Below are 25131 nucleotides of genomic sequence, written 5' to 3' on the forward strand. Positions count from 1 at the left end.
CAACAACTACAACATAAATGCAGCTTCAAGAAATTATACAGTGGAAAAGAGAATGAAGCAAGAGAAAGTCTTGTTGGCTTATGAAGCACAGACAGAAACACGCACCACGGTGATAAAATCATCCATGAAAAATAAGACAAATACAATAAGTCACTATCCGCCAAGGTTGAGTTTGCAGTGAACTCATCACCAGCAGAGCAGAACCGCTCTAGCTACAAATCGTGGGGTAAAATGCTCCACACCAGCAAGTTAACCCTCAAGGAAAATTAAAATCTAAAGAGCCCGTTAAAATTCTGAACATTATATCAATGTGAAAACCACATTGAAATGCTGAGTCTTATTTGGCAATGTGATTTGCTATTATCTTACTTCGCTTGAAACCTTCTAGCAGCAATCTTTTGGATTGCTCACTAAAGAGTTCCTGTTTCTGTTTAGTCCTATTTCTATACTCTACAATTTAACCACTGGATTATGTCATCCATTATGGTTTCTCGTTCCAGTTCAAAGAGGAGATCATGTAACAGGCCTTCAAACAATTTGATCGTTTTGTCTGTTGAGGCAGCTGCTTCATACAGTTTCTGAGAAGCTTGAGGATCAGTTACAGTGTCATCGGTGCCATGGAGAACAAGCAAAGGAACCCTCAATCTGTTCATATTCTGCTGCAAGTAGGATGTAGTTCTAAGAATTTCATAACCAGTTCTCACTCGGAGAGGTCCTGTATACACCAGTGGATCCGAATACTTGGCCACCAGCGCCTCTGGGTCCCTACAAACTGGCATGTTCTTTTTATTGGTGACACTGACTTGGTATCTTGGCAATAGAAATGATACAACTGGGGCAAGTACCTGTCATAGGTAGAAGAAACGAAGAGATTATGAATGAAAATACTCATTGGTTTAGTCATCATATTAAACTAATGCCGTTATTGCACTGTTTCATAATTTCACATCAAAATCGGATGAGATATGACTAATGGAATTCCTTACCACAAAAATCGGATGAGATGGCTGTACGCCTACAGCTGGAGAAGTCAGTATAATGCCTGATACTTGGGCTTCAATCTTTGGATCAAGTACTGCCTATAATGCAGAAAAGTTAAATGTTTAGCGGAACATTATCAAAAGATTTTAACGTTTTCCCTTTCGTGTTCAAGAGACATGTTATTAACGTGTAAACTTGTAGGTTGAAGAAAAGCAACAATAACAATGTTAATAAATGATTCAAAAGTTATAGGGGAACTCCTACTCTTCTTCATGAAACCTTACTTTAAGGACAATTGCACCACCAGTTGAATGACCAAAGCAAAAGCATGGAAGCCCAGGATTTTCAGCTAAAACCTTTTCAAGGAATATTTTCTGTAGCAAGGTGCAAGACAAATAAAGACGTTATAGTTTGACGCAATATTTATTTCAAATATACTTTTGTAGCTGAACCTTACAACACACCATATCAGTAACAGCATGATCAAGGGAATGAACATATGCATGTAGCCCATCGCTTCCACCATGTCCTACAGGATATGAGGAACAAATAAGTTTAAGAATGAAAACAACAATAAAATAGAAGCAGCCATCAAACGAACCACAAAAGATGAAAGCTTATAATCAACTGCCATTTAAAAGAAAGTTGCAAGCAAGCAAGCATGCATGCATGCATGCATGGCATGGCATGGGGGAGTAATAGATTAAGTTATAAAGCATACTCTCAACCACAAATACCAATCATGCTTGCAGATGGAGTGTTGTTGTTGATTTTTTTTTTTGGGGGGGGGGGGGGGGGGGGGTGGGGTTAGGGGGCGGACGGAACCCAGGTACATAAATGATTTCAGATTATTTGAGGCATATGCTACCATGCTGCAAGATTCAACATTGGTCAGAGTGTTTGTCCCTTTGAAATTTTTTACCAGTGAAACTTCCATGTACTGTGGAAAATTCATCTAAACTGAAATCTGAGTAGCCAATAATGAGGAGAATATCTTCAAAAACCATACTTCTTGTTTCTACAGATCAGCTAAACAAGAAGACAGTTTTCACAGGTCTTGCTTACTATAAACACTAAAAAGTAAGCTTACTTATTATGATGAGCTTCAAATGTTACTTTTTGGCACCAATGGGCTTCCCAATAGAAATACTCAAACCCCTGCAACATCCAAATATAGATGCATCGTTGAAGAAAAGGAGTCTCTAGACTATGAACAACATTAAATAGAAGATAATCTGTGAAGGATTATCTGAAGGAATGAAGACAAGACTAAATTGGTTGTGCAGAAAGTTATTTTACAATTGATTTACACCAGCATGGAAAACTAGCAGAAGCAACTAAAATGCCTTTCAAGACAAAGCATTATTTTACCATTTGTGTATTCTCTTCAGTCACAAATACTCTAAATCCTTTTTCTTGTCTCTAGTCCACAATCAGATTGATTGTAAAAGTGATATGCAAGTAACACTTGTTAAAACATGATGCTGTAGGCCTAAACTTATGCCTATTCATCTATGTACTAAAGTAAAACTTAAATAGGACCTCAAGTAGTCGTTTGTTTCTTAACATACTAATTAGTGTCAGACATTTGTATTATTGTGGAGTCACCTAGAAATACATGTAATAAACAAGACGATCAATAATTCCATGACGTTGAGGCTGAACACACCTTTCCCCGCTAATCAAATTAGAAGGAAGCAGTGCTTTAGCAGTTCAAAACTTCACCAAAAAAGTTCAAATCAACAAAAGGTAATGCAGGCTTTTCCTTTTTCTTTAAAAAAAAGAAACTTGTCTTTATGTCCATGATGTCTGATGAAATGGTAGAATTCACCAGTAGCTTTAATTTTACTTTTCCGATTCTCGTTTCTATTAAATTTTAAATATGACCCCTTTCCCTTGATGTGAAATAAATTTAACACTTAGCTTCAAAGGATACATTGACTTGATTGCTGTCAGAAAAGCACTACGAAGGTAGAGTGTTGGACTTAGTTCCAGTAGTCGGGGTTCAAAACTTCAAATCCTCATAACCTCAAATATATACAAGAAAAGAAGGACAAAAACCTTCTGAGCGCATAACAAGAACAATATACCTCTTCACCCTACTCTTTCCTTTAACTGAAAGAGTGGCCAGCAATATTTAATCACTTGAGATAACAACGAAAAGAAATCACCATAAAAAACTTATACATGTAAGTGGACCATGAGGAGTGCAACAAGAGAAGTAGCGTGGAAGACAGAAAAAAGGAATCTAAAGAGAGCAGTTCACCAGAAATGAGTCAAGTTGACCATAAAAGATGACCTCTGAATTTCTTTGTACTCACTTATATGAAATAGTCACTGAAAGCAAAAGTGAGGAGGAGGAGGAGGAGGGAGGGGAGTGGATGCACATGCACTATGTAAAAAATAAATGACACACAACATAAATAAAAGACGGATTTTTGGGCAAAGCAGAATGTGATTTTGATGGTCAGCATATGAAACTTAAACTTACCTATCCAATCCATTCCATAGACCTTGAATCCATTGGCATTAAGCTGCTTTGCAAAATCACTGTACCTGCCACTGTTGTAAAAATCTAAACATCATAAGTAAAAGAAACAAAAAGCTACCCAATCAATTTAATACCTCCTCTACAATGGCCTCAGATCCAAATAACAAACCTGTGTTCATTCAGGCCATGCAAAAGAACAACTACGCCCCTGCAAAAGATATGGAAATAACTCACTATCTAGGTGAACAAAGTGGGAATTTGAACTTCAAAAGAAGACTAAAATTTAATAATTTAAAAGAATGTAATCAATAAATCAAAACAGGGTGGTAGAAATTGTAGAGGACTGTAGCTTGAAGCTAATTACAAGAAATATTTTATTTTATTGCTAAAACAGAAGAAAAGGAATTTCTCATGACTCATTTAAAGTTTAAACAGAAGAAAAGGAATTTCTCAACTCATTTAAAGTTTAAACTTCCAGATATGAAAAGTATAAAATTGATTATAGAGGAATTAACACAAGTAAGTTCTCATCCCACTAAGCTTCACTAAAACCAATGTGCCCAACGTGACTAAAGTTTGGCAAACAAATATAAATGGCTTAGCCTCCAGCCAGGATTATCCATACAGAAAATTTCACTTATAGCAAAGACAGAATTGAAACTTCTGCTCACAGAGGGTAATCTAATTTCAGGCCAATAGAAGTTCGATTTTTTGTCCTTTTTTCACATTCAACATTTTTAGTAAAATTTCTTTTCACCTTTTCATTTGTTTATTTTAGTTTCCACTGACATCAAGGTCTGCAGCACACTTCAAAAGGCCTGGCTCAATATTTACCAATTCTCAAGCATTTGACAATAACATCAATTCTTTGAACTATGGAAAAGCAATTTTATACACTGAGCACTAGTGATAAAAGCATTTTATTTCATCAGCTATTCCTTTCGAAAAATTCAACTCGATAGAAAAATGTGCCAAATTATGAGACTCTCTGGGGCTGATTAGGCACTGCCAAACATTTGACAAATACATGAAAAACTATGGCAGAGTATTGTAAATATCATCTCCACAGCAAGTGCCTTCCCAGCTACATTCAGAGCATAACGCAGACAAAAAGAGGTAGGGGACCATAAGCAGAAGCTTAGACATTTAGGGCAGGAATAATCATAAGAAAGCAATCCTTGGGGCATGCTCCAACAGCAGGTAGTGCTGTAAATGAACCAAGCTTAAACAAATGGGCCTCTGATCATGCTCAGTTCCTCAAAATCTTTACCAATGTTTGTTTATTTAGCTTGATAAACTAACATAAATGAACAAAAACGGAACTGGTCATTTTACACTCCATTCATTTATAGCTCTAACAGCAGGGATTTTGTTTTTTGTTCGAAGCTGCAGGGAATTATAGCCTGCAAAAACGTTGTTTCTTTTTATCCATAGTTTTAACCACTAGTGTCATTGGAAACTCAACCATTTTTGCAGGCTTCTGTGAACATTCCAAGTGAGGACAATAACCACAGTTTTCAGATATGTATCTCTTTAACTAATTGTTGTATTTTAAAATTTCCAAACCATTGACTCAAAGATGCAGAAGAAGCAGAGTTACATAAATTAACTTCATACCGTTTTATTATTTTACGAATAATAGAGACATTTTCTAGTGGGCTTAGGTAACATATTTTAATTGTTTTTTCCTAGGTTAAATAAAAAAAAAGGTACAATAATCCAAAGTGTCACTCCCAAAAGCTGAAATTTTGTCTATGGGAGCTGAACAAACAATAGTGATGATTCCATAAAAAAAGCAATGTTCTTATTCTCTCGAATCTCAGAATAATTAAATCCCATCACTCTGAACTAAATTTCAAAGCAGAAATATATCTCATTTAAGCTCTGGAAAAGACAAAACAAATAAATAATCTCAAACTCAAAAAATTTCCAGAGCTATTTCTAAGTAAATGAATTAAATAGAAAAAATAAATCATTGGCATCGGCTTAAAGAAAAGTGACCCAATAGTGTTACTCATCATAATTAACATATAAATTAGTACAACTTCTCAAAAAGAAAGGGAATAGTTAGTCAAAAACTGACCTGACTACGACGGAAACTGGGGTCCAAGACTGAGTGAATAACGTTTCACCTCGTGCACTAGTAAACAGCGAAAACTCCCTCACTGTGTCGTTATCATCGTCCTCAACCACCCTCTGGATCGCCAGTGACCGCCTGGCCGCGGCCTCCTGGTCCAAAATCACCGCCGCGCTTCTACGTAGCACCATCGCCGCCGGCACCCTCATCACAGCCGACGAAGAAGACGACCCTTTCCTCCGGCAGTCCTGTTTCTCGTCCTTTCCCACTTTCTCCCCGGAACAGATAGCGGAGGCGCGTCTTTGCCCCCGGAATGGCAAAAGCAAGAACAAAACGACAGCATTTAGCAGCAACAAGAGGCTCCTCAAAGCACGTAAGGAGAAGAGGGCGTTTATGCGGCCACTTGCTCCAGAGGTCAATGGCTCCACCGCCGCCATCCTTTCAGAATCGGATGATGATGAGATTAAGGGATTGGAATCCTTGGATAGACACTTGGGTTTCCAATAGTTTGGTTTCACATGAAATTGAGAATGTCCGTAAATTTTATTAAAATATAGAAACTTAGTTTCTCTGGGTATTACAATCGTTCTAGTTGATGAACAGGTCATAAACGGAGAGAAACCAAATCAAAAGATATAAACAGAAACAAAATCGTCAAATACCCAGTCTTTTGTTATTCCTACAAGTTGCTGAGGTTATCCGGAACTGGGAAATTGTAGCAGTACAAGCAGAAAACCAAACAAGTTTCAGTTTGCCGGAGGAGAACAAAGGCAAGGCGTATAGTCACGAAAATCAAAAACCAAAATGAGGAATGAATTGGATGCTAATTTGTAAGAATTTAAGGCAGAGAAAAAAGAGAAGAAGAAATAAGAATCAAATTCTTGGTTTGCGTTTTAGTTTACTACATTGCAGTGGGAAAAAGGAATATATAAGGGTTGAAAACTTGGGGGAAATCGTCAGCCAAATGGACGGTTCGAGAAATTACTGGTGAAAAGACAAAAACAAAAATCAATTACGTGAAGATTCATGTTACACGTGTCGAAAGGTTATGGTGAAGCACATGACGGTTATGCGGCGAAAGGCTAATAGGAGATAGCCCTACCAGAACAATTTTATCATAAGGGGCCGCGGATCATATATTTATAATTTTTAGTTTATTTATTTTTATTATTTGATATTATTATTGCCAGAAATTTTTTATTTTGAGATTAATTTTGAAAAAAAAAACCTCTTTGACATCGTTAGCATCTTGGTCACAAGTGTATTTAATCCCATTCGCTCCATTAGTTTTGGTCTTTTAGTGTTATCGGCCCAATAGAATACTTTCGTCGTTGGTCCTTTTTTTTTTAATCTCTACATATTTCATCACTCCATCAGAAATTATCTCTACTCCTACCATACTCTAGTTTGATGATTTCCACCGCTCATCCAAGGTTGAACTCAAAATTTAATGAAGACTTAAAAAAGTATCTATACATGCTTTACAACCAATCGTTTCGGATGACGTTTGCATCCTATGTGTTACCACAGCTATCGACATTAAGTTAGCCTATGTTTATTCCTCATATATTGTCATTACTTCCTCTTCGAGAAAAAAGTTCATGACCCATAGGCTTTTTACCTCCACGTAGCAGGTTCTATCAGGCTTTCACCCATTGCGAAAATTTCTGCATTACTACCTCCTGTACAAAAGCGAAGTTAAAAGGGCAAGCAGGGGTCCTAGCCCCCTAAAAATGAAAAATTACCTCTTTAGTCCCTTAAGTGTTTTTAAAGTTTTAAGTATTTAATAGTGAAATCGTATTTTGACTCCTCCTAAAATTTAAAATTAAATTATGCCCTCCCTAAAATAATAAGTTCATAATTTAATCCCTTGAAAATTGTAAAATTTTACATTAATACAACCACAAAATTACATTTTAACTCACTCAAAAATTTATAATTCAAATTTGGCCCTCCAAAAAATTGGCTTCACCCTGATTGGAAAAATAAGGGTGAATTTAAGTTATAAAATTTATTTGATATATTACTTAAAAATAAATACTAAACATATTTAGATTATTTGATAAAATAATATAATCTTAAAATAAATAAAATTAAATAGTAAATGATCGAATATAACTAGTAGGTCCCTATCTACTTATCATTTTCTACATAGAAAAGATTTTATCTAGTAACTTTTGTTGTGAGTTGTCAACATGTTTAAAAAATAAGTTACCGAAATATTAATTTCCAATTGATGTATTGTTTTAACACTTTATCAAACAATGCCTTAATTTTGACAAGAAACATGACAAAATGTAATTCCCTATCGTTTGGAAAAGAGTTAGGATACCATTTGATACTTCAATTCGACACTTAAATATTTTCTCTAAGTTGGGATTCTTTGTATTAATCTATAATAAGCAAATTTGTTTAAAATTAATTTTGTTTGATTATATATACAAAAGAATTTTAGCATATTTAATTTTAGATTTTACGGATTTTGATATATGAAAAATATTGAAAATTTTGAAATATTTCTCTTACTAATACAGATATTGAATAAATAATGATATTATGACATTTCAATAAAATGTTAAAAATTTTATTATATCTCATCATTAATATTTTGATATATTAAATATAAATTTTGAATACTTTTAAGCAAATAATATTAATTGTTTTGAATATATTTTCACCATTAGACTCCATGTCATTGACATGTTTCTATAAAAGCAAGAAATCATCTATAAAATAAAATAAATTGTAAGTAAAATGAAGTTTAAACACGTGAATACAATTATTTATCATAGTATTGTCATCATCCTAAGTTGGTGTCGAGTTAATTTGTGGCACCATCTTAATCAACAACATTATTAGTATACACAATTGATGGAAGTAATAAAGTGCATAATAAAGCTATAGTGTATAAAATGTTAAAATAAAAATTCAGGTGAGTGATAAATTTAAAATTTTACTATCCCAATTGGCATAAGTTTAAATCTCATTATATGCATATTTTTATTGATTTTTCTAATAAAAACTAAAATATCTCCAAATAATATAATTTATTTTAAATACTGAAGGACATTAAAATAATTTATTTAACTAAATAATATAAATATTCAACAAATTTATTTCTACTAGACTATTTAAAATGAAATTTATTACAGTGAAATGACAACTTCAAGATAGAAGTTAGCCTTTTTTTCAACTATAACTTTTACTTCCCCATAAAAAAAAATTGACCCTTTCTCTGCCTTCTCTCGATCACTCGTCTTCTCTGTTCATCTTAACCTTCTCCTTTAACATTTTATTGCTCTTTACCCTTCTACCTGAACAACATTCGATTTCCACCATCAGATTCTCTACGCCACCTCTTTGTATCAAGAATTATATATTTCATTTATTTAATTTTTACTTTTAAAAGCCAATTAAAAATTCATGACAAATTTTTAATACTACTTATAAAATTAAATAAAAAATTAAAGGTAAACTATCTAGTTGGTCACTCAACTTTTAGGGCGCTTTCATTTTAGTCACCCAAGTATTAACTCTCTAACAACCATTAATTGTACATGCCGCATTATATTTATATTTTCATATTGGTCACCCAATTTTTAGGTTGCTTTTGTTCTGATCACCTAATAAATATCTTTTTAAGCATTGATTGGGTAAAAAAAAGATCAAGGATTAAAGTGAAAAAACGATAAAAACTAAAATAATATACTAAAATTATCAATTTGTACTTGTTTATCCCATGACTAAAAATTCTAATTTTATTATTTTTAATATTAAAAATTTAAAATTGAAAACATCAAAATAAATTAAATAATTTGTTGAATTCTTGAATTGAGTGAATTAAATGGAGGAGCTTTTAGTCTAGAGGTGCTCATGGGCCGGGCCGGGCCCATAAAAAATTTCGGCCCGGGTCCTAGGCCCGGGCCCGGCCCAAAATATGGGCCTAAGATTTTGCCCATGCCCGGCCCGGGAAAAAATCATAAGCCTGGGTCCGACCCGGCCCGGCCCATTTTTATTTTAAAAATTTTAAAAAATTAAAAAAAGTATTTTAAAAATATTTTAAAATTAAAAAAATTAAAAAAATATTTTAAAATTAAAAAAAATTAAAAAAAAGTATTTTAAAAATATTTTAAAATTTAAAAAAATTAAAAAAGTATGTAAAAAATATTTTAAAATTAAAAAAATAAATATATTTATTAAATCGGGCCGGGCCGGGCTCAGGCCAAAAAAGTGGTGCCCGAGGCCCAGCCCGTTTTCTAAACGGGCCTCGTTTTTTGCCCAAACTCATATTTCGGGCCTATATTTTTACCCAAACCCTCCCATATTTCGGACGGGCTATCGGGCCAGGTCGGGCCGCCCGGCCCATGAGCACCTCTATTTTAGTCTATTTATTCTACGAATTGAGTGAATTCATGAGTCTCGATTAACCGAATTGAACGTTACTGTATACAATAACCACGGATTTGATCCACTACCTTGCACAAGTCGATAGTTTGCCCCCATTTGATAGACACGAAAAAAGCGACAATAAATTAAATATACTAAATAAAACTCTGATGTAGTAAAAGAACACATGGGAAAAGGACAGTGGTTAGCTTAACTCATCCCGTGTTAGGCTATCGCTAGGTGTCGCTGGGTGACGATTATTTGTTGCAGAGCAGGAGCAGGTAGGAAGTTCCAACTTTTAATTTCAAACACCAAATCTGAAACAGTTGACTGTTGGTTTTGAGGTTTTTGCAAATGTCGACTTTAAGCCTTCCGCCGGTTCTTACCTCTCCTAGAGACGATGCTATTCAGCTTTACCGTGCTTTCAAGGGTACCCTCGTTTTCCTTCCTTTTCTTTCTCATTTTTCTCTCCACCTCCTCCTCCTTTCCCTCCCTTTTCCTGAAAATTTTCATTATTATTAGTCTTTTTTTTTTTAATTCATGATTATTGACATTTTCTACAGCATTTTCCTTTTCAAAAGAAAACATTGTCTTCATTAATTTCTTATGGAGTTTACTTTTGATTGCTGATTGCAAACTTGGATTGGGATTCAGATTCCAAATTTAGCATAAATTGGATGATAAAGCATCTGCAAATATGATTTTCAAAACCATGGATTTGTCGTATCTTAGTGAATCTGAAATAAGTATAAGAAATTATTTGTAAATTTGAAATTCTTTTCTGCCCTTTTAAATATTTAAGAATATTTAAAAATATATTAGAATATTGAGTTTCTGTCCAATTCTGAATTTCATCCCTTTACTTTACAAAAATTGATTGTTAGTCCATTTACTTTAATTTGTTAGAAAATTAACAAGGTAGTCTAGTTGTTAGTGGCTGAATCGTTGATTTTCAATTAGTGATTTAACGAGAAGGATTGGCATATTAGCCAATCAGACTAATTTCTCAGTTTTTGTAAGGTATGAAGACCAAATTCTAATAAATTCGTCCTTAAATGCTTGGATTCCTCTTAAATAAAATCATATTGTTCTTTTAATTTTCAATAAATGACATTTAAGTTTTTCCAAGTTAAACTTTTAACTCCTTCCTGTGCTAAGTTCTTATCTATTGTTATGCTTCTTCCACTAATTTTATTATGCAGATTATTGTTGAATGGGTCAATGTCAAATAAAAATGAAAGCATGGTCCTCGTTTATCAATCTTCTGATTTTCAGCTTACAAGCAGTATGATTTATTAATCTATGAGATAAGCATTTTCGTTGGGTAACTTCAGTATTGTGTATCTTTGAAGAAGGTTAAAACCCTTTGATATTTTAGCTTAAGAATTTGTTTGTTTCTTATGGACTGTTTGATTTGTTCTGTGCATCTCTGTGTGACGAAATTTTGCTATAATGCTTTAATTTTCTTAGTTGATGCAAAACCTCCAAGTTATGGCTTCACTTATATACTCGTTTCCTTTTGGAAAGTATCAGTTGTGACTTTAGCATCAAGCTTTTACATTATTATTTGCAGAAAAAACAACCGAAAGGGTGAAAAGAATGTTTCTTTTTCATATTTTTCCTGTTTTACTTTTTCCTTCTAGGGCTGGGATGCGATACTGCAGCAGTGGTCAATATTCTTGCCCATCGAGATGCAACTCAGCGTTCTTTAATTCAACATGAGTATAGAGCAATGTATTCTGAAGACCTTCTCAAACGACTTGTTTCGGAGCTTCGTGGAAAATTGGAGGTACCAGTCTTTGTATTATAAATTGTAAGAAATGGTATGTATGTGTGTATGTATCTATATATTTGTGCACATTGTGTACGTGAATGTGCTGGAATTTCACCTTGAACCCTGTCTTTAATCTTTCAGACGGCTGTCTTGCTATGGATGCATGATCCTGCAGGACGTGATGCAATAGTCATTAGGCAGGCACTTTTACCAGATTTGACAAATCTTGATGCTGCAACTGAAGTTATTTGTTCTCGCACACCATCACAGATTCAATTAATTAAACAAAATTACCAAGCGAAGTTTGGGGTTTTTCTTGAGCAAGATATTGAAAGACACACCTCAGGTGATCACAAAAAGGTACACTTTCTGAATACTGATCTTGGTATGCTGAGCATCCTTGGTGCCCTATTTTGGTAACATTGAAATGCACTCTCTTTTTCTACAAGCATTTCCTCTAGATTTATTGTTCTTCCAGTACTTTGGTACTCTTATTCATGGTAAGGGTCTAAAAGTTTCCAAAATACCTTTTTAGCTTCGTTTCTCAATCTTTGGTTAATTTTCCTTTATGTCGTATATGGCTTATCGACTTGATACATCTAAGGAGAGTAAGACGAAAAACAACCCGGATAGAAACTATTGAAACAGACTTCACTTTTATGGATGGAAGGGGCATAGTGATGAATATGATTGATATAGCTGACCCTACATAGTGGGAAAATACTTGGTTCTTATTGTAATCTTCTTTAGTATGCTAAGACTTCAGAGCCAATCTCAATTACAGGGACATGTTGTCGTAAAGAATGACAGTATTTGCTTAAATATCCTCAAGTAGCCCTTGGTCTTGATTAATAGAGTCCCCGTTTTTGTAGGTTGCTTACAAAAGTCAGGTCAAAAACATGTCACTGGCAACTTCCTGTCCATCTTTCCCACCATTTGGGAAATTAAAAAGAATTGTTATCAATTCCACCAACTCTTAGGAAGAAAACATAAAGCGACTGATATTGTGATTTAAACATACTTTGTATAGCTTTTGCTTGCATATGTAAGCACCTCCCGTTACGAAGGTCTTGAAGTTGATAGGGAGATGGCTATGAAGGATGCAAAGGCCCTCTATAAAGCAGGGGAGAAGAGATTGGGAACTGATGAGAAAACCTTTATCCGCATATTTAGTGAAAGAAGTAGGGCACAGCTAGCAGCTATTAGCGCTGCTTATCATGACATGTATGGAGGTTCCTTGAAGAAGGTTAATTTTCCTTGTCTTCTTATATCTTTTATTTAAATTCTTGTTGTGATGATTTACAAAATTGAAACTTTTGCAGGCAGTGAAGAGCGAAACATCTGGGAAGTTTGAGCGTGGTCTCTTGACTATTTTACAATGCTCAGAGAATCCTGCAAAGTACTTTGCTAAGGTATATATAGTTTTTGTTCATTAAGGTTATAGCTATTTGTTTGCTGTGCTGCATTCAGTTTTAATGATGGTGTATGATGAGCAAAATAATATGACCGGCAGTAGCTTTGTAGATAAGGATGGGAATTGCAACTTTTTTTGTAGAATGCTGGTGGATGTGTGTTTGTATGAACATGGACTGTAGGTGTTTAACAAAATTCTCAAACAAAATATGATTCCAAGGTAAAAAGACCCTTGAGAATCCGTTTCACGAAATGTGTTGTGATTTATATCGTGCACTCTTCCTTAAAACTTTTTCATTTTTTACTGTTGGATATTGTCATGTCGCTGATTCCGTTCTTGTCCAGAGATGAGCTTGGTTTTGTTGGTCGAGTAATATGGTTTTAGAAAACTTTGCAGTAACGTTTCTTCTGGGAATTATATAATGCTTGTTGCCATAAATGCATGTTTGGAGATCTTATTACTTTATGAAACTATGTAGGCACTGCATAAGGCAATGAAAGGTCTGGGAACTGACGACACTACACTTATTAGGATAATTGTGACACGAACCGAGATCGATATGCAGTATATAAAAGCCGAGTACCTGAGGAAATATAAAAAGACCTTGAACGATGCAGTTCACTCAGACACATCGGGCCACTACAGGACTTTTCTTCTCTCTCTTTTGGGACCAAACAATTAGATATCGTAAGTGTAGTTGTGTGTGTAAATATGTTATAATGATGTTTCAGTGAATCCAGTTCCTTTTCTATCGGATTGGTGTATTCGTGGAAGATTGGTAGAATCGAAAGTGATTGCATAGCTGATTAGGTGAACCATGTTAAAGCTCTTTAAACTGCAGTTGTGTGAATGTGAGAGAGAATGCATGTAGTTGGGAGGCTTTTCCCCTCTGGTCACAATTAATGTGCTATTAACATAAATTATGTTAAATTTGAAATAAATAAAAAATTTCTACTTGTTTTATATAAAAGCTTTCAACCATTGGATCCTATGTGATGGCATGATGGTCAAGGATGTTCACTACCCCTGGTGTGGCTTGGGTTTGACTCACGTTGTTGTTTGAGTTTTGTCTTATTGTAATTCACAAAAAAAAAAATTTCAACATATGACAAATTTAGCAAACAATTATATCAATAAATTCAACAGTTAAATTGTTAAAATATTAATTGTACCAAAAAAAAAATGAAATTGCGTAAAACTATCTTAAGATACTATTGTTGTAAGTGAAACTCTTTCATATTATCTATAATCTATATTTATAGTATATATAAAAATATGAGTTTAGAAATTTTTTGAACTGATCGAATACTTTTATTATAATTATATTATTAAATTATCATGTGATAATAATAAAAGCAATATTAATTGAATATTAATTAATATGGTAGTATATTAATGTGAAATTAATTAATTTGGTCATATCTTTTAAAATTTTTACATGAAAAATAGCATAATATATTATTAATTAATAAAACTAATCTATAAAATCATTGAATATAAATAGATAAATTAAAAATAATAAAATTTAAGTTTTAATTAAATAAATATGAATTTATTTTAAATATGATAGTAATTAATAATGTTAAAATCAATTTTTGTAATTAATAAAAATTAAATGTGTAAGATTATTTTTTATATGGTTAATGTTTTAACAAACCAACTGTTGAATTTTTCAAGATATATGTACTTTCCATGTATGTAAATTTTGAAATTCATCGTATGTGAATTTTGAAATTGATCGATCATTAACATATCGATCTAAAATATTGTATATATTAGTATCTATTTAACGACTGATTTTTTTACGTAAAATGAATAGTTAGAAATTTTTAATTTATGTCAAACTTGACATTAGAGGTGATCATAGGTCGGGCCTTAACATAATTTTAGGCCCGTTTTTTACGCCCGACCCAAATAAAAATGCTAAAACCTGAGTTCGACCCGCATGTATTAAACTTTTTTTTATATTATTATTTTTATATAAAAATAAATTTTAAAAATATAATACATCAAATACACTAAAACATTAAAATAAATGTTTCCCAACAAATTAAAAAAATTAAAAAAAGTATTTATACTTAAATAACACTAGGATATGTGCAACTTAACAAGCAAAATGTTTCTAAAATAGTAGCAAAATTAACAATAAAATAATAGTTATACAATATTCAAACAATAAAATAATAGCAACATAATAGCGAAATAACAACAAAACAATGGAAAAACAACAGCAAAAATAGCAGCAACTTTTTTGCAAATTCGGGCTGGACCGGATCCGAGCCAAAAAAAGCTTACCCCAGGCCTAGCCTGTTTAGAAAATAGGCCTCGTTTTTTGCCTAAGCCCATTTTTTGGGCCTATATTTTTTCCCAAGCCCTCCCACTTTTCGAGCCGGCCTTCGACCCATGATCAGGTCTACTTGACATACGTGATCTACATGAATGGAGCATGAAATACAATGTTGGTTGTTATTAATCATATAAAAAGTTACGAAAGAGTGTAAAACTACTTAAATTTCACATTGGTGTAAGTGGATCCATCCTCATTATATATATAATAATATCAATATATTGGTAATCTAATCCATAATGTATAAATTTATTTGTTAATAATGTTTTCATTATAAATGTAGTAGTTATTATCGCTAAGTAGACTTGAATCCATATTAAATTACACTCATTATTTTAAATTAATTATCACTTAATTAGTGTTACAGTTATATATCAATAAAACTATATGCTAATGGCAAGGTATTTTCATTCAAAACAGTATCTAAAACTTACTAGAAAAATCATATTTTACATTATTTAATACGTTTTGTTCTATAAAAATGTGATTTTCATTATTATTTGAGATGTTTAGTTATTATTATTTGATATATTATTATAAATATATTTTTATCATTTAGCACTTTTATATAATATTTTAAATAAAAAATTAAAAAATTATTTTACAAAGCAATACAAAATTAACAAATTCAAATAACATAAATATATATATTTTTTCATATAAAATATTTCGTTCACCAATTATCATTTAATGGCAGTGAATGAATTACAAATCTATATAATAAATTGTTAGACTTAACTTGAATCACAATAATCGATTGAATGACGTTCACCAGCAACAACATCAGCTTTAGCCCCAACCCTAAAACCATATGTATACACACAGAGTAATACTGTGCAAGCGACTTGCATGAAAAGATGTAATTCTATCTCTATCTATTATATATATCCAGAAAGTGTTTGCCCATAATCCATTAACCATAATTAAACTTCCTAACTTACTCAGTCTGTCGTCTGTTTTCCTAAGCTGAAGTGCAAGCTTGGGTTTTGGAGCTCTACGCTTGACACCCTCAAGATTTGTTGAGAAAAACTGCTTCCCTGCATTGTTTTAAGATTATTTACTTCATATCTGAATGAATGAAAGGAAGAAAAAGATGTTGAGTCATATTCAACATGTTGCAGAAACAACAAAGCAACACCTATATTCTACTGGGAGATAGCTTTTAACACTACTTTTACTCCTATTAATTGCTAGGCTGAAGAACGACAGTGAGAGATGAAGGCTTGACTTTTGCAGGTTAAATAAATTCTCTCTCATTCTTTTCCTATTGTCTTTTTCAAATATTTTTTATCAATGCAAGTTGTAGGATGAACGGCTGGTCACGAGTTAGGCTTACGTTTCTGCCAAGTTAACCTAATAAATGATATACTCATGCATGCATATATTTAGAACTAAGCTGCTAATCAAATGTTTTGATTGATTGGATTGGATCATCATCAGCTTTTTTTTTTTTATCAGCACTTACATCAAACTGTTTTCCAGATTGAGATGATGATGGAGCTTGTGGTCTGCACTCATCTGGATTCCTCCAACTCAACAACCCAACTCCTCTACTGCACCAAAATTTACACATAATTTATCAGTAATTTTCAATAATATTAGCTGCTTATTTTCAATCAACAAATACACTAAATTGAGTTGAGAGGAGTGAACTAAACTACGTCTTATTTTCGTTCTAGCAAGTTTTGCTCAACATTCAATCAAAACTACGTCTTTCTTGGAATAAGTGAAGAACAACATCCATCGTAGCCACATTGAGTCATGAATATTTTCGAAGTAAATACTTATTTTCTCCCTTCATTGATCTTATTTCAACATCTTTTACGTATCACAGTTGTCCTTCACGGAGTGAACTAACATAATGGTAAAAATGGTTTCGACAGGGAAGACCTACCAGCAGGTTCATCGTTAGCCGCTCATGGACGACCAGAACTCAAGGTCAACTCTATCATTATGGAATGAGAAACGGTGTAATATATAGCACTTGAAGTAGTAATTTGAAATGTGATCAACAGTCATCCACCATATATGAAATACATGTTTGAAATCTATTGACTGGTAGAAGCCCTGAATTAGTGCAGCCAGTCAGCTCACTGTGGAGTGCTGGGCCATCAACATACATGAGAGGACGCCCACGTATCCACTAAAAACAAAGTGTAGGGTTTAAACCCTAAACCTAAATTGTAAATACCCGTCTCTTTCCCAAGTATTTTACTTTCTTAATTTTGCAAAGTGAAGGGCTTGAGTTTAGTAGTTTACAAAACTATCAATATAAATACAAACTAGTATAGTAATATGCTTACTATTGGGTTAATTAGTTGTTTGTGCAAATTTATAGAGTAAATATTTAAAGATTAAAATGTGTTTTAAGTCCTTATACACTTCATACATTGATATTTAATCTCCTTACTTTTATTTTTAAGAATTTAGTCATACTTTTCAAAATTAAAAATTCCGGCCTACTTGTTACCATAGTTAAAATTCTTCTTTTAAGTTTGTCATTCTAAAATGGGTTAAATCACTTTTTGGAGTATAAACTTGGCAACTGCTCTATATTGCGGCCTAAACTATTTTTTGTCCAAGTTAGTCCCTAACATTTTCTTGAAAACCTTAAAATTCAAGCCCCAACATAGAAACAATCGCCTAGTTCAGGCCCTAATATTAGAACAATTACCAAGTTTAGGGACTAACTTAAAATAAAAAAAAGTTCATGCCTCGATGTGAGAGTTGTTGCCAAGTTTAGGCTCCAAATAGTGATTTAATCCTAAAATGACGACAGCAATTTAAATGAAACAGTTAACAAAAAGTAAAAACATCAAATTATGTAAAAAAAATTGAAGTATATGAATTCAATTTAAGTTTTAGCATAGTATAAGGGCTAAAACTAAAATTTTACAAGAAAAACAAAAATTGTGTCGGTCTCTTCATTGTTAACATATATAATTATTTTAAAATTTTATAAACTCATTAGAAATTTGTTGATTTTAAATAATCTTTAATATATATATATTTTGAATATTTATGAAGTATAACATGGACTCCAAAATTTAACATTCCAATTAACTTTTCATAATGATAAATATAAAATATATATTTAACATAATGGAAAATATTAAAATATATTTTATATAATTATAAATTTATTTATATAAATAAAAAGTTATTAATTAAAAGATGAATTAAAAATAAAAACTTGAAAACAAGATATTTATTAATTAAAAATAAAAAACTTAACAAAATGAAATGAAAAAATACAAATGTGTTTAGAAAAGACTCGAACTTGAGAGTAAATGATCAAATCACTATTATTTGACCAGCTGACCAAAAGAGTTAATGCGTTTAAAAAATATGTTTTGTAGAAAATGTTTTCTCCATACTCTAAACATTTTGAGAAAACCGACCTAAATTATTATTTAACTTTTAAAAAGGTTTTTTTTTTTTTTTTTTTTGCTAATTAACCCGAAGTAGGAGTGTGTGCATGTAATTTAAGAAGACAGAAAAAAACCCAGAAAAAAAGTAACAGTGCAAACCTCATAAAACTATGGAGAAGAGAGAGTATGTCTGACTGAGATCTACTACCTACCGTTGCCAAAGCTACCCTATCACTGAGTTTCACTGTTTCTCTGTAACTTAATTTCTGCATTTAAGACTCTGGGATCTTTTTTCTTCGCCTTAAACCTACCAATTCATGTTTTTTTTTTCCTTGGCAATAAAGAATGGCTTTAAATTCGGATAATTCAAAACCATTTAACTATCTTTAAAAAAAAAACATTATTTAATTTTTTTTTCTAATTTTTAAACTCGATTAAGTTTTAGTTTAATTGGCATGCATGAATTTAAATAAGTTGAATTGTATTATTTTCTTATTTATATGTTGAAAATAAATTATAAATAATTATAAATATTCTATTACAAAACAAATATAATCTAAATAAGATTGAAAAGAAAATGAGGATATCACCTTTCATCAATCACGTGGATGGGATAAAATTTAAAAGAATGAATTAAAGGTTAATAAAAGCAAAAGCTGTCATCCTATCTTATTTTTCCTTCTTTATTTTTCGTCATAATAAATATGAAAAGAAATATGGGGAAGTAGTAGTATTTTTATGATTTTATATTTAATGTATTGTTAGGATGTAAAATGATGTGGTTATGCATATTAAAATTTTTATTAGTTGTTAAAATAATTAATTACACTTATTTTAAATAAATTTTAATTTACTGTAATGATAAAATATATTATATTGAGGTTCGGATTTGGGCTTAGAAAAGATAAATATGAAATAAAAAAATAGTATTTATTTATAGAATAAAAAACAAAGAAAAAAAGGGATGGCATAAATAAATAAATAAATAATATGAAAAAAAGGGAGAGAGACTTGCCTTGAGGAGTTAGTCCACAGATGAATGGAATTATTATTTTCATCATAATCATGTTGTATGCTCAAATTAGGAGATGTTGATCCCTGCTTCTCTGAACACTTATCATTTCCACTCACTGTATTTCTGCTAACACCCAAACAGTCTTCTTCTGCACACTCCCCCTCATTTCTAATTTTTTCTGTTCACCATTTTAACAAAGGGATAATAGATCCACATCCAGACAAAAATTAAAACACCAGCGTGGTCAAGTATATTAAAGTTAGGGTTCTTTACCCTATGCCCCAATGATTCAATGTACCATTAATGTGTGCATATGTATTGTACCAAAAATCTGCCCATTCTCATATATACATTGTATATGCACTGTTAACTGGACCCATAGATTACATGAATGTCATCTGCATATAGCTACTATTATGTGAAAAGAATGTACGCAAGAACAGTTGGAAGAGGGTGAGGTAGAAGGGGAGACGGTGTTTGTAAGTTTGAAATGTGTGTGGGGGATTAAAGTAAAGTAAATAGGTCAAAACGATGCGAATTACCTGAGGAACTTGCAGGTTTGTCACTGCTCTTAACAGTCCTATACATCTGCAAATGAAGGCAAAAATGATTAAAAGGAAACCCTGATTTTGTTTGATTAGTTAATAGTAACATCTCCAAGTAGTCAGATGGTTGTGTTAGTGGGATTTTGACGTTTGGTAAGGTCCAGTAAGTGCTTTGTATAATTCACAAATGATGCTACTTTTCTTTCTCTTATTATTCAATCATCCGTTACCACAAAATAGACTCAACTGTTCATTCATTCATTGCTTTCGTCGGCTTTTGTGCCCGCCAACGGTTTTGGCTGAAACTTTTTTCGCTCAAAATAATTTTTCAACAGACGTGTTAATGCATAGGTCAACCCTAAAATTAATATTAACATATTTTATATTTAGGGTAAACTGTCAAAATAGTCACTTTTATTTACATTTTAGTCACTTATGCTTAAAATGTTACTTTTTTGAATTGTAATATTTTAGTCACTGAGCCATTAATTATCGTTAACGGTGTAATGATAAACTGATGTGGCACGTTAAATCATTATTTCAAAAAAAAAGGTTAAATTCTACAATTGGTTCCCATATTTTTTCGTTTTGAGAATTTTTTTCTTTTATATTCTTTTAACTTTCTTTTTTTCTTTATTTTCATTCTCTTCTATTTCTCCTCTATGTTCCTCCTTCTCCATCTCTTTTAATGTAGAAAAATAACATAAAAGAAAAAAAAGTGGAAAACAAAAAAAATGGATAAGTTTTAACAAATAGAAAGCATAGAAAAACCACGTTAAAAGATATGGAGAAGGGAGGAAAATAGAGGGAGAAGCAAAAGAGGACGGAAAATAAAGAAAAAAAAGTTCAAAGAACATAAAAGAAAAAAAATTAAATTGCTCAAAACGAAAAAAAGTATAAGGACCAATTGTATAATTTAACCTAACATTTTCATTTAAAATGATGATTTAACGTTCCACAACAGTTTTACCGTTACACTACTAATGATAATAACGCTCAGTGATTAAAATGTTACAATACGATAACGTAAGTGACTAAAGCGTAACATTTCAAACATAAATGACTAAAATATAACCCGAGACAAATAAAAGTGACTATTTTGATAATTTATCTTTATGTTTATTTAAACCGAAAAATAAGTCTAATATCGAGTTTAAAAGTGGAGTTAGATTGAAAATTTATCATTCCAAATTTGATGTGACTTTGAATTATATGTTTGAAGTCTAAGTTCGATTTGCGATAATATCAAACTATAGAAGTTGCATTTGGTTACTTTTTTTTCGATAAAAGGATGATTTTCAAAATTATCATAAATTTTAGTTTAATGTGTAATTTTATACGTGAATTTTGATTTTGAATAATTTTATATATGAAATTTTAATTTGATTCAATTCTCATAAATTATTAACACCATTATTGATATAACATCATTTTATGTTTATATATTGCATACGAAGATAATTATATTTGTTTAATATAAAATAAATTAATGTATTTATTTCTTTAAATGAATATAATTGAATCAAAATTAAAGTTTCATGATTTCATTTGAACTACAATCAAAATTTCAAGTGTATAATTACACGAAATAAAGTTCATGTATTAAATGACACATTAAATCAAAGTGTATAACTTTAAGATTTATCCCAATAAAAATAATCCTAAACTCTTATATTTAATTTTAAACTCATTCTTCGTGGTTGAGATTTTAATTAAAATAATAAATATAATGTAAAAACAGAAAAAGTTTCACATATTAAAATAATTAAATTTGATTATTTAAAACTATAGTTGCTTGAGTTTGAAATTCGACAATGACCCAGCTAAATTTACTTTCTAAAAAAACTTTAGTATCTCATTTATCTATTATTATTATGATTATGGTTGATTGAATTAGATCGGAATGATTGGGTTAAGAATCGAATTCGAAGGGAACCATTAAATTGGTTATCTCACGAACTGAATGAATCAAACCAATTTTTTAAATTTTTTAAATAAATTTTTGAATAATTTATTTAATCGAACCGTATAAACCGATTTAACCGATCAAATCGATTTAACTAATGAATTGATGATCTAACTAATTCCATCATGATTCGAGTTCTCAAAACTTTGCTATTTACCACACCCTACGTACAAATCGGGTGGTGACGAGGGTGAGCAATGGGTCTTAGATTCTTGTGTATGCGGCAGTGTATATCAGACCAAAAGAAGAAAACAAAGGGAAAGTTTTGGGAGTTTGAACGTTCAGATAGGTAGCCGTACGTACCTGTAAATGGCTTTTAACATGGGAGAGGGTTAGATCTTTCACATCCATTAGCTCTAACACTGACTTGGGAGTTGCTCCTATCAAACGTCACACAAGCCTCATCAAGTTAGCCCTCAAATTAAAACCTTTTAACTCAACAAGACAAGAGATTCATCCCTAACTAGATCGATCACCCCCCATGCCCCCAGAAAAAGCAAAAGATAATTAAAGAGATGTGTTTGAATTACTTTCATGACCACCAAGAAGCTCTACAGCACGAACAAAACGAGCATGAAGAGAGCTGGTCCAACGCATCCTGGGTGTCCTTGTATTCCTTTTGCTACTTTGTAATTTAGGTATAAATCTGGAGCTACCCATTGCCGCCCCATGTTGGGCGTAGTGATGATGAAACTGGGGCCCAAGCTTCTCCAGTGAAATCCCATTAAACCTAGCTGCTTCACTTGCTCTTCTACAAGCATCGGCTGAGTGCAACACAGAAGCTACCGAGGAAGAATAAAATCCTAACTTATCAGGATCCATATCTACAAAACTATCGGAGCTCAAAAAGGGGAGCGACATAGTGTTACTGTATACTGGAATCCCCTTGGTGGGTTTCGGTCCCGGAACATCAAGCAATGAAATTCCATGGTTTATATTACTTAGTTGACCACCATTTTGGCCACACTTGAGAAGATTTCTGTGCCTGGTTTGATCATCATAGGTAGTTGGGAAGTAGTTTGGGGAAGGGCTATCAATCTGTGAGGCACTGCTTGCAGGATTTGCTAAGGAAAGCTGGGTGTCTGCTTGGGAACCATAAGTAAGTGAATTTAGGGCATCTTTTCTGCACCAAATATCAAAGGAAGAATTCCCGGTGCAAGCTGTGGAAGGAGCAGGATTGGGAGGGCTAATTTGCAGAGAAAGGTCAGGAACCCGATTCATGTACTGTTCACGCAGATCCCCTTTATTGAACATTACTGTTCCTAACTCAAGGGTTTCCAAATATTGTTGTTGACCGAGATCCCCAAAAAACAGTTTATAAGAGGAAAAAAAGTAGAAGGAACAGACATGCTGAGAGAGATGGGAGGTGTTGCAAATGATAATAAAATAATGATGAAATGCATAAAGGAAAGAATTGGGAAGGAATGGGGGATGAGTTTGGGATTTGTAATTATATAAAATTGTACAAATTAATTATATATATATTTGACAATTATTCATACTGGTTGTATTTTTACATGCCAACACGTGTCTCATCTTATACACAATTTTTGTTCCACATTTTGCTTCAATTGTTCCCTTTGTAACACGTCTAGTGCTTTGTAGCCTATTTTTGTTGCTCGCATAGCCCACTGTTTGTGGACCCTGCTATGTCTTTTCCTTTTCAAATGAAATTATTGAAAAACAAAAATTAAGTTACGAGAAGTTGAGGTTATCATTGTATTTTAAATATAGAGAAATAGATCTACTTATATAGTGTAAAATTTAAGTAGTTTTATATATATTTTTTATAATCTTTTATACTATTAATATTTTCAGAATCAAACCGTCAATTTATTATAGCCTATTTTTCTGTAATTTTGACCTTTAACTTTTAAATTTTAATCAAATTACTCGGACAAATTAATTAGAGTATATTAATTTTTATATAATATAATTACATAATACCTAAAATAAAATAAAAAACATATTATACACATAAAACAATTGAGTCAAACTAAATTTGATCTTTAAATATTGAAACTCCGAGCCTGATTATATTTTACCAAAATTATTTTTTATCTTAATAGCTTTAAAATATAAAATCCCAATATTATTATTAGAATCAAATTCCAAGAAAATCTCATCTCATCTTATCTTTTAAGTTATACGGAAAATTGTCAGTAGAGTATTTAGACTTCATGAATAGCGCCAGAGAATTGACAAATGTCATATAAGAGTACAACAAAATATTTTAAAAGAGACAAATGTCAATTTTTAAAATTGCTTTCGAAATAAAAATACACTACCAGTGTATCAAATATTAACCCTAAATAAAATTTAACATAAATACGTTGATTGAGTTTTAACCCAGTTGACATTGACATTATTGTCGGCTCAAAAACATGAGCTCAAATGAACTAAAGTGTGTTTATCCTCCTATTATAGTATAAATTTTATTTTAATTTATTAGGAAAAGTATTCAAACTCTTTGAGGACCCTTCTAAGCTTGATTTTAAATAAAGGATTATTCTATTTACATTTGTTATCTTCAATATTTTATTTCAATAATTTTTATTAAAATAATAAGAATATAATTAGTTAGAAAATTAAATTATAAATTGCATATAAGCATATCTTAATCATATAATTGTATTTTTAAAATTAATATATATTAGTTTGCTTCAAATTATTTTCATGAATGATAATTATTATTTTTGTCATCTCTTTTACTTTAAAAAATAAAAAAATTATGCAAATACATGTTAAATATTTTAAATTTAGT

At 31.8% G+C, this 25131-nt stretch overlaps 3 protein-coding genes across 6 annotated transcripts; 1 reads left to right on the forward strand and 2 right to left on the reverse strand.

Moving 5' to 3' along the window:
- Nucleotides 1-53: 53 nt before the first annotated feature.
- LOC105800039 (uncharacterized) lies at nucleotides 54-6458 on the reverse strand. Of its 2 annotated transcripts, XM_052620969.1 has the most exons (8): nucleotides 6212-6458; nucleotides 5556-6040; nucleotides 3642-3680; nucleotides 3473-3543; nucleotides 1446-1510; nucleotides 1266-1355; nucleotides 987-1079; nucleotides 54-845 (listed from the first exon to the last, which is right to left on the reverse strand). In XM_052620969.1, the coding sequence occupies exons 2-8, from the start codon at nucleotides 5984-5986 to the stop codon at nucleotides 444-446; spliced, it is 1191 nt and encodes a 396-aa protein (XP_052476929.1). In that variant the 5' UTR covers nucleotides 5987-6040; nucleotides 6212-6458; the 3' UTR covers nucleotides 54-443. The 2 variants fall into 2 exon arrangements, with proteins under 2 accessions (XP_052476929.1, XP_012486372.1); XM_012630918.2 differs by having other exon boundaries at nucleotides 5556-6458.
- Nucleotides 6459-10111: 3653 nt separating this feature from the next.
- LOC105800040 (annexin D5) lies at nucleotides 10112-14093 on the forward strand. 2 transcript variants are annotated; one of them, XM_012630919.2, is made up of 6 exons: nucleotides 10112-10365; nucleotides 11579-11724; nucleotides 11851-12069; nucleotides 12740-12955; nucleotides 13032-13121; nucleotides 13602-14093. In XM_012630919.2, exons 1-6 carry the CDS (start codon nucleotides 10290-10292, stop codon nucleotides 13803-13805), a joined length of 951 nt encoding a protein of 316 aa, XP_012486373.1. In that variant the 5' UTR covers nucleotides 10112-10289; the 3' UTR covers nucleotides 13806-14093. The 2 variants fall into 2 exon arrangements, with proteins under 2 accessions (XP_012486373.1, XP_012486374.1); XM_012630920.2 differs by lacking the exon at nucleotides 10112-10365 and adding an exon at nucleotides 11139-11290.
- Nucleotides 14094-15357: 1264 nt separating this feature from the next.
- Nucleotides 15358-23806, reverse strand: LOC105800042 (transcription repressor KAN1). 2 transcript variants are annotated; one of them, XM_052620517.1, is made up of 7 exons: nucleotides 22898-23806; nucleotides 22671-22747; nucleotides 20399-20444; nucleotides 19857-20034; nucleotides 16936-17023; nucleotides 16412-16507; nucleotides 15358-15554 (listed from the first exon to the last, which is right to left on the reverse strand). In XM_052620517.1, exons 1-6 carry the CDS (start codon nucleotides 23619-23621, stop codon nucleotides 16412-16414), a joined length of 1209 nt encoding a protein of 402 aa, XP_052476477.1. In that variant the 5' UTR covers nucleotides 23622-23806; the 3' UTR covers nucleotides 15358-15554. The 2 variants fall into 2 exon arrangements, with proteins under 2 accessions (XP_052476477.1, XP_052476476.1); XM_052620516.1 differs by lacking the exon at nucleotides 15358-15554 and adding an exon at nucleotides 16098-16271.
- Nucleotides 23807-25131: the final 1325 nt, after the last annotated feature.

Source organism: Gossypium raimondii, chromosome 9, assembly GCF_025698545.1.
Source record: "Gossypium raimondii isolate GPD5lz chromosome 9, ASM2569854v1, whole genome shotgun sequence".
Taxonomy (NCBI): domain Eukaryota; kingdom Viridiplantae; phylum Streptophyta; class Magnoliopsida; order Malvales; family Malvaceae; genus Gossypium; species Gossypium raimondii.

Coding starts and splice junctions, on each gene's coding strand:
- LOC105800039 (XM_012630918.2), bottom strand. CDS start 6,157: ATGACCTGTTCATCAACTAGAACGATTGTAATACCCAGAGAAACTAAG. Junction 1,511..3,472: donor CTATGGAATGGATTGGATAG/GTAAGTTTAAGT, acceptor CATATCCTGTAG/GACATGGTGGAAGCGATGGG. Junction 1,080..1,265: donor GTGGTGCAATTGTCCTTAAA/GTAAGGTTTCAT, acceptor TCTGCATTATAG/GCAGTACTTGATCCAAAGAT.
- LOC105800040 (XM_012630919.2), top strand. CDS start 10,290: ATGTCGACTTTAAGCCTTCCGCCGGTTCTTACCTCTCCTAGAGACGAT. Junction 12,956..13,031: donor ATGGAGGTTCCTTGAAGAAG/GTTAATTTTCCT, acceptor AAACTTTTGCAG/GCAGTGAAGAGCGAAACATC. Junction 13,122..13,601: donor CTGCAAAGTACTTTGCTAAG/GTATATATAGTT, acceptor GAAACTATGTAG/GCACTGCATAAGGCAATGAA.
- LOC105800042 (XM_052620517.1), bottom strand. CDS start 23,621: ATGTTCAATAAAGGGGATCTGCGTGAACAGTACATGAATCGGGTTCCT. Junction 22,748..22,897: donor GCTTCTTGGTGGTCATGAAA/GTAATTCAAACA, acceptor GACGTTTGATAG/GAGCAACTCCCAAGTCAGTG. Junction 16,508..16,935: donor AATCTGGAAAACAGTTTGAT/GTAAGTGCTGAT, acceptor AAAACAATGCAG/GGAAGCAGTTTTTCTCAACA.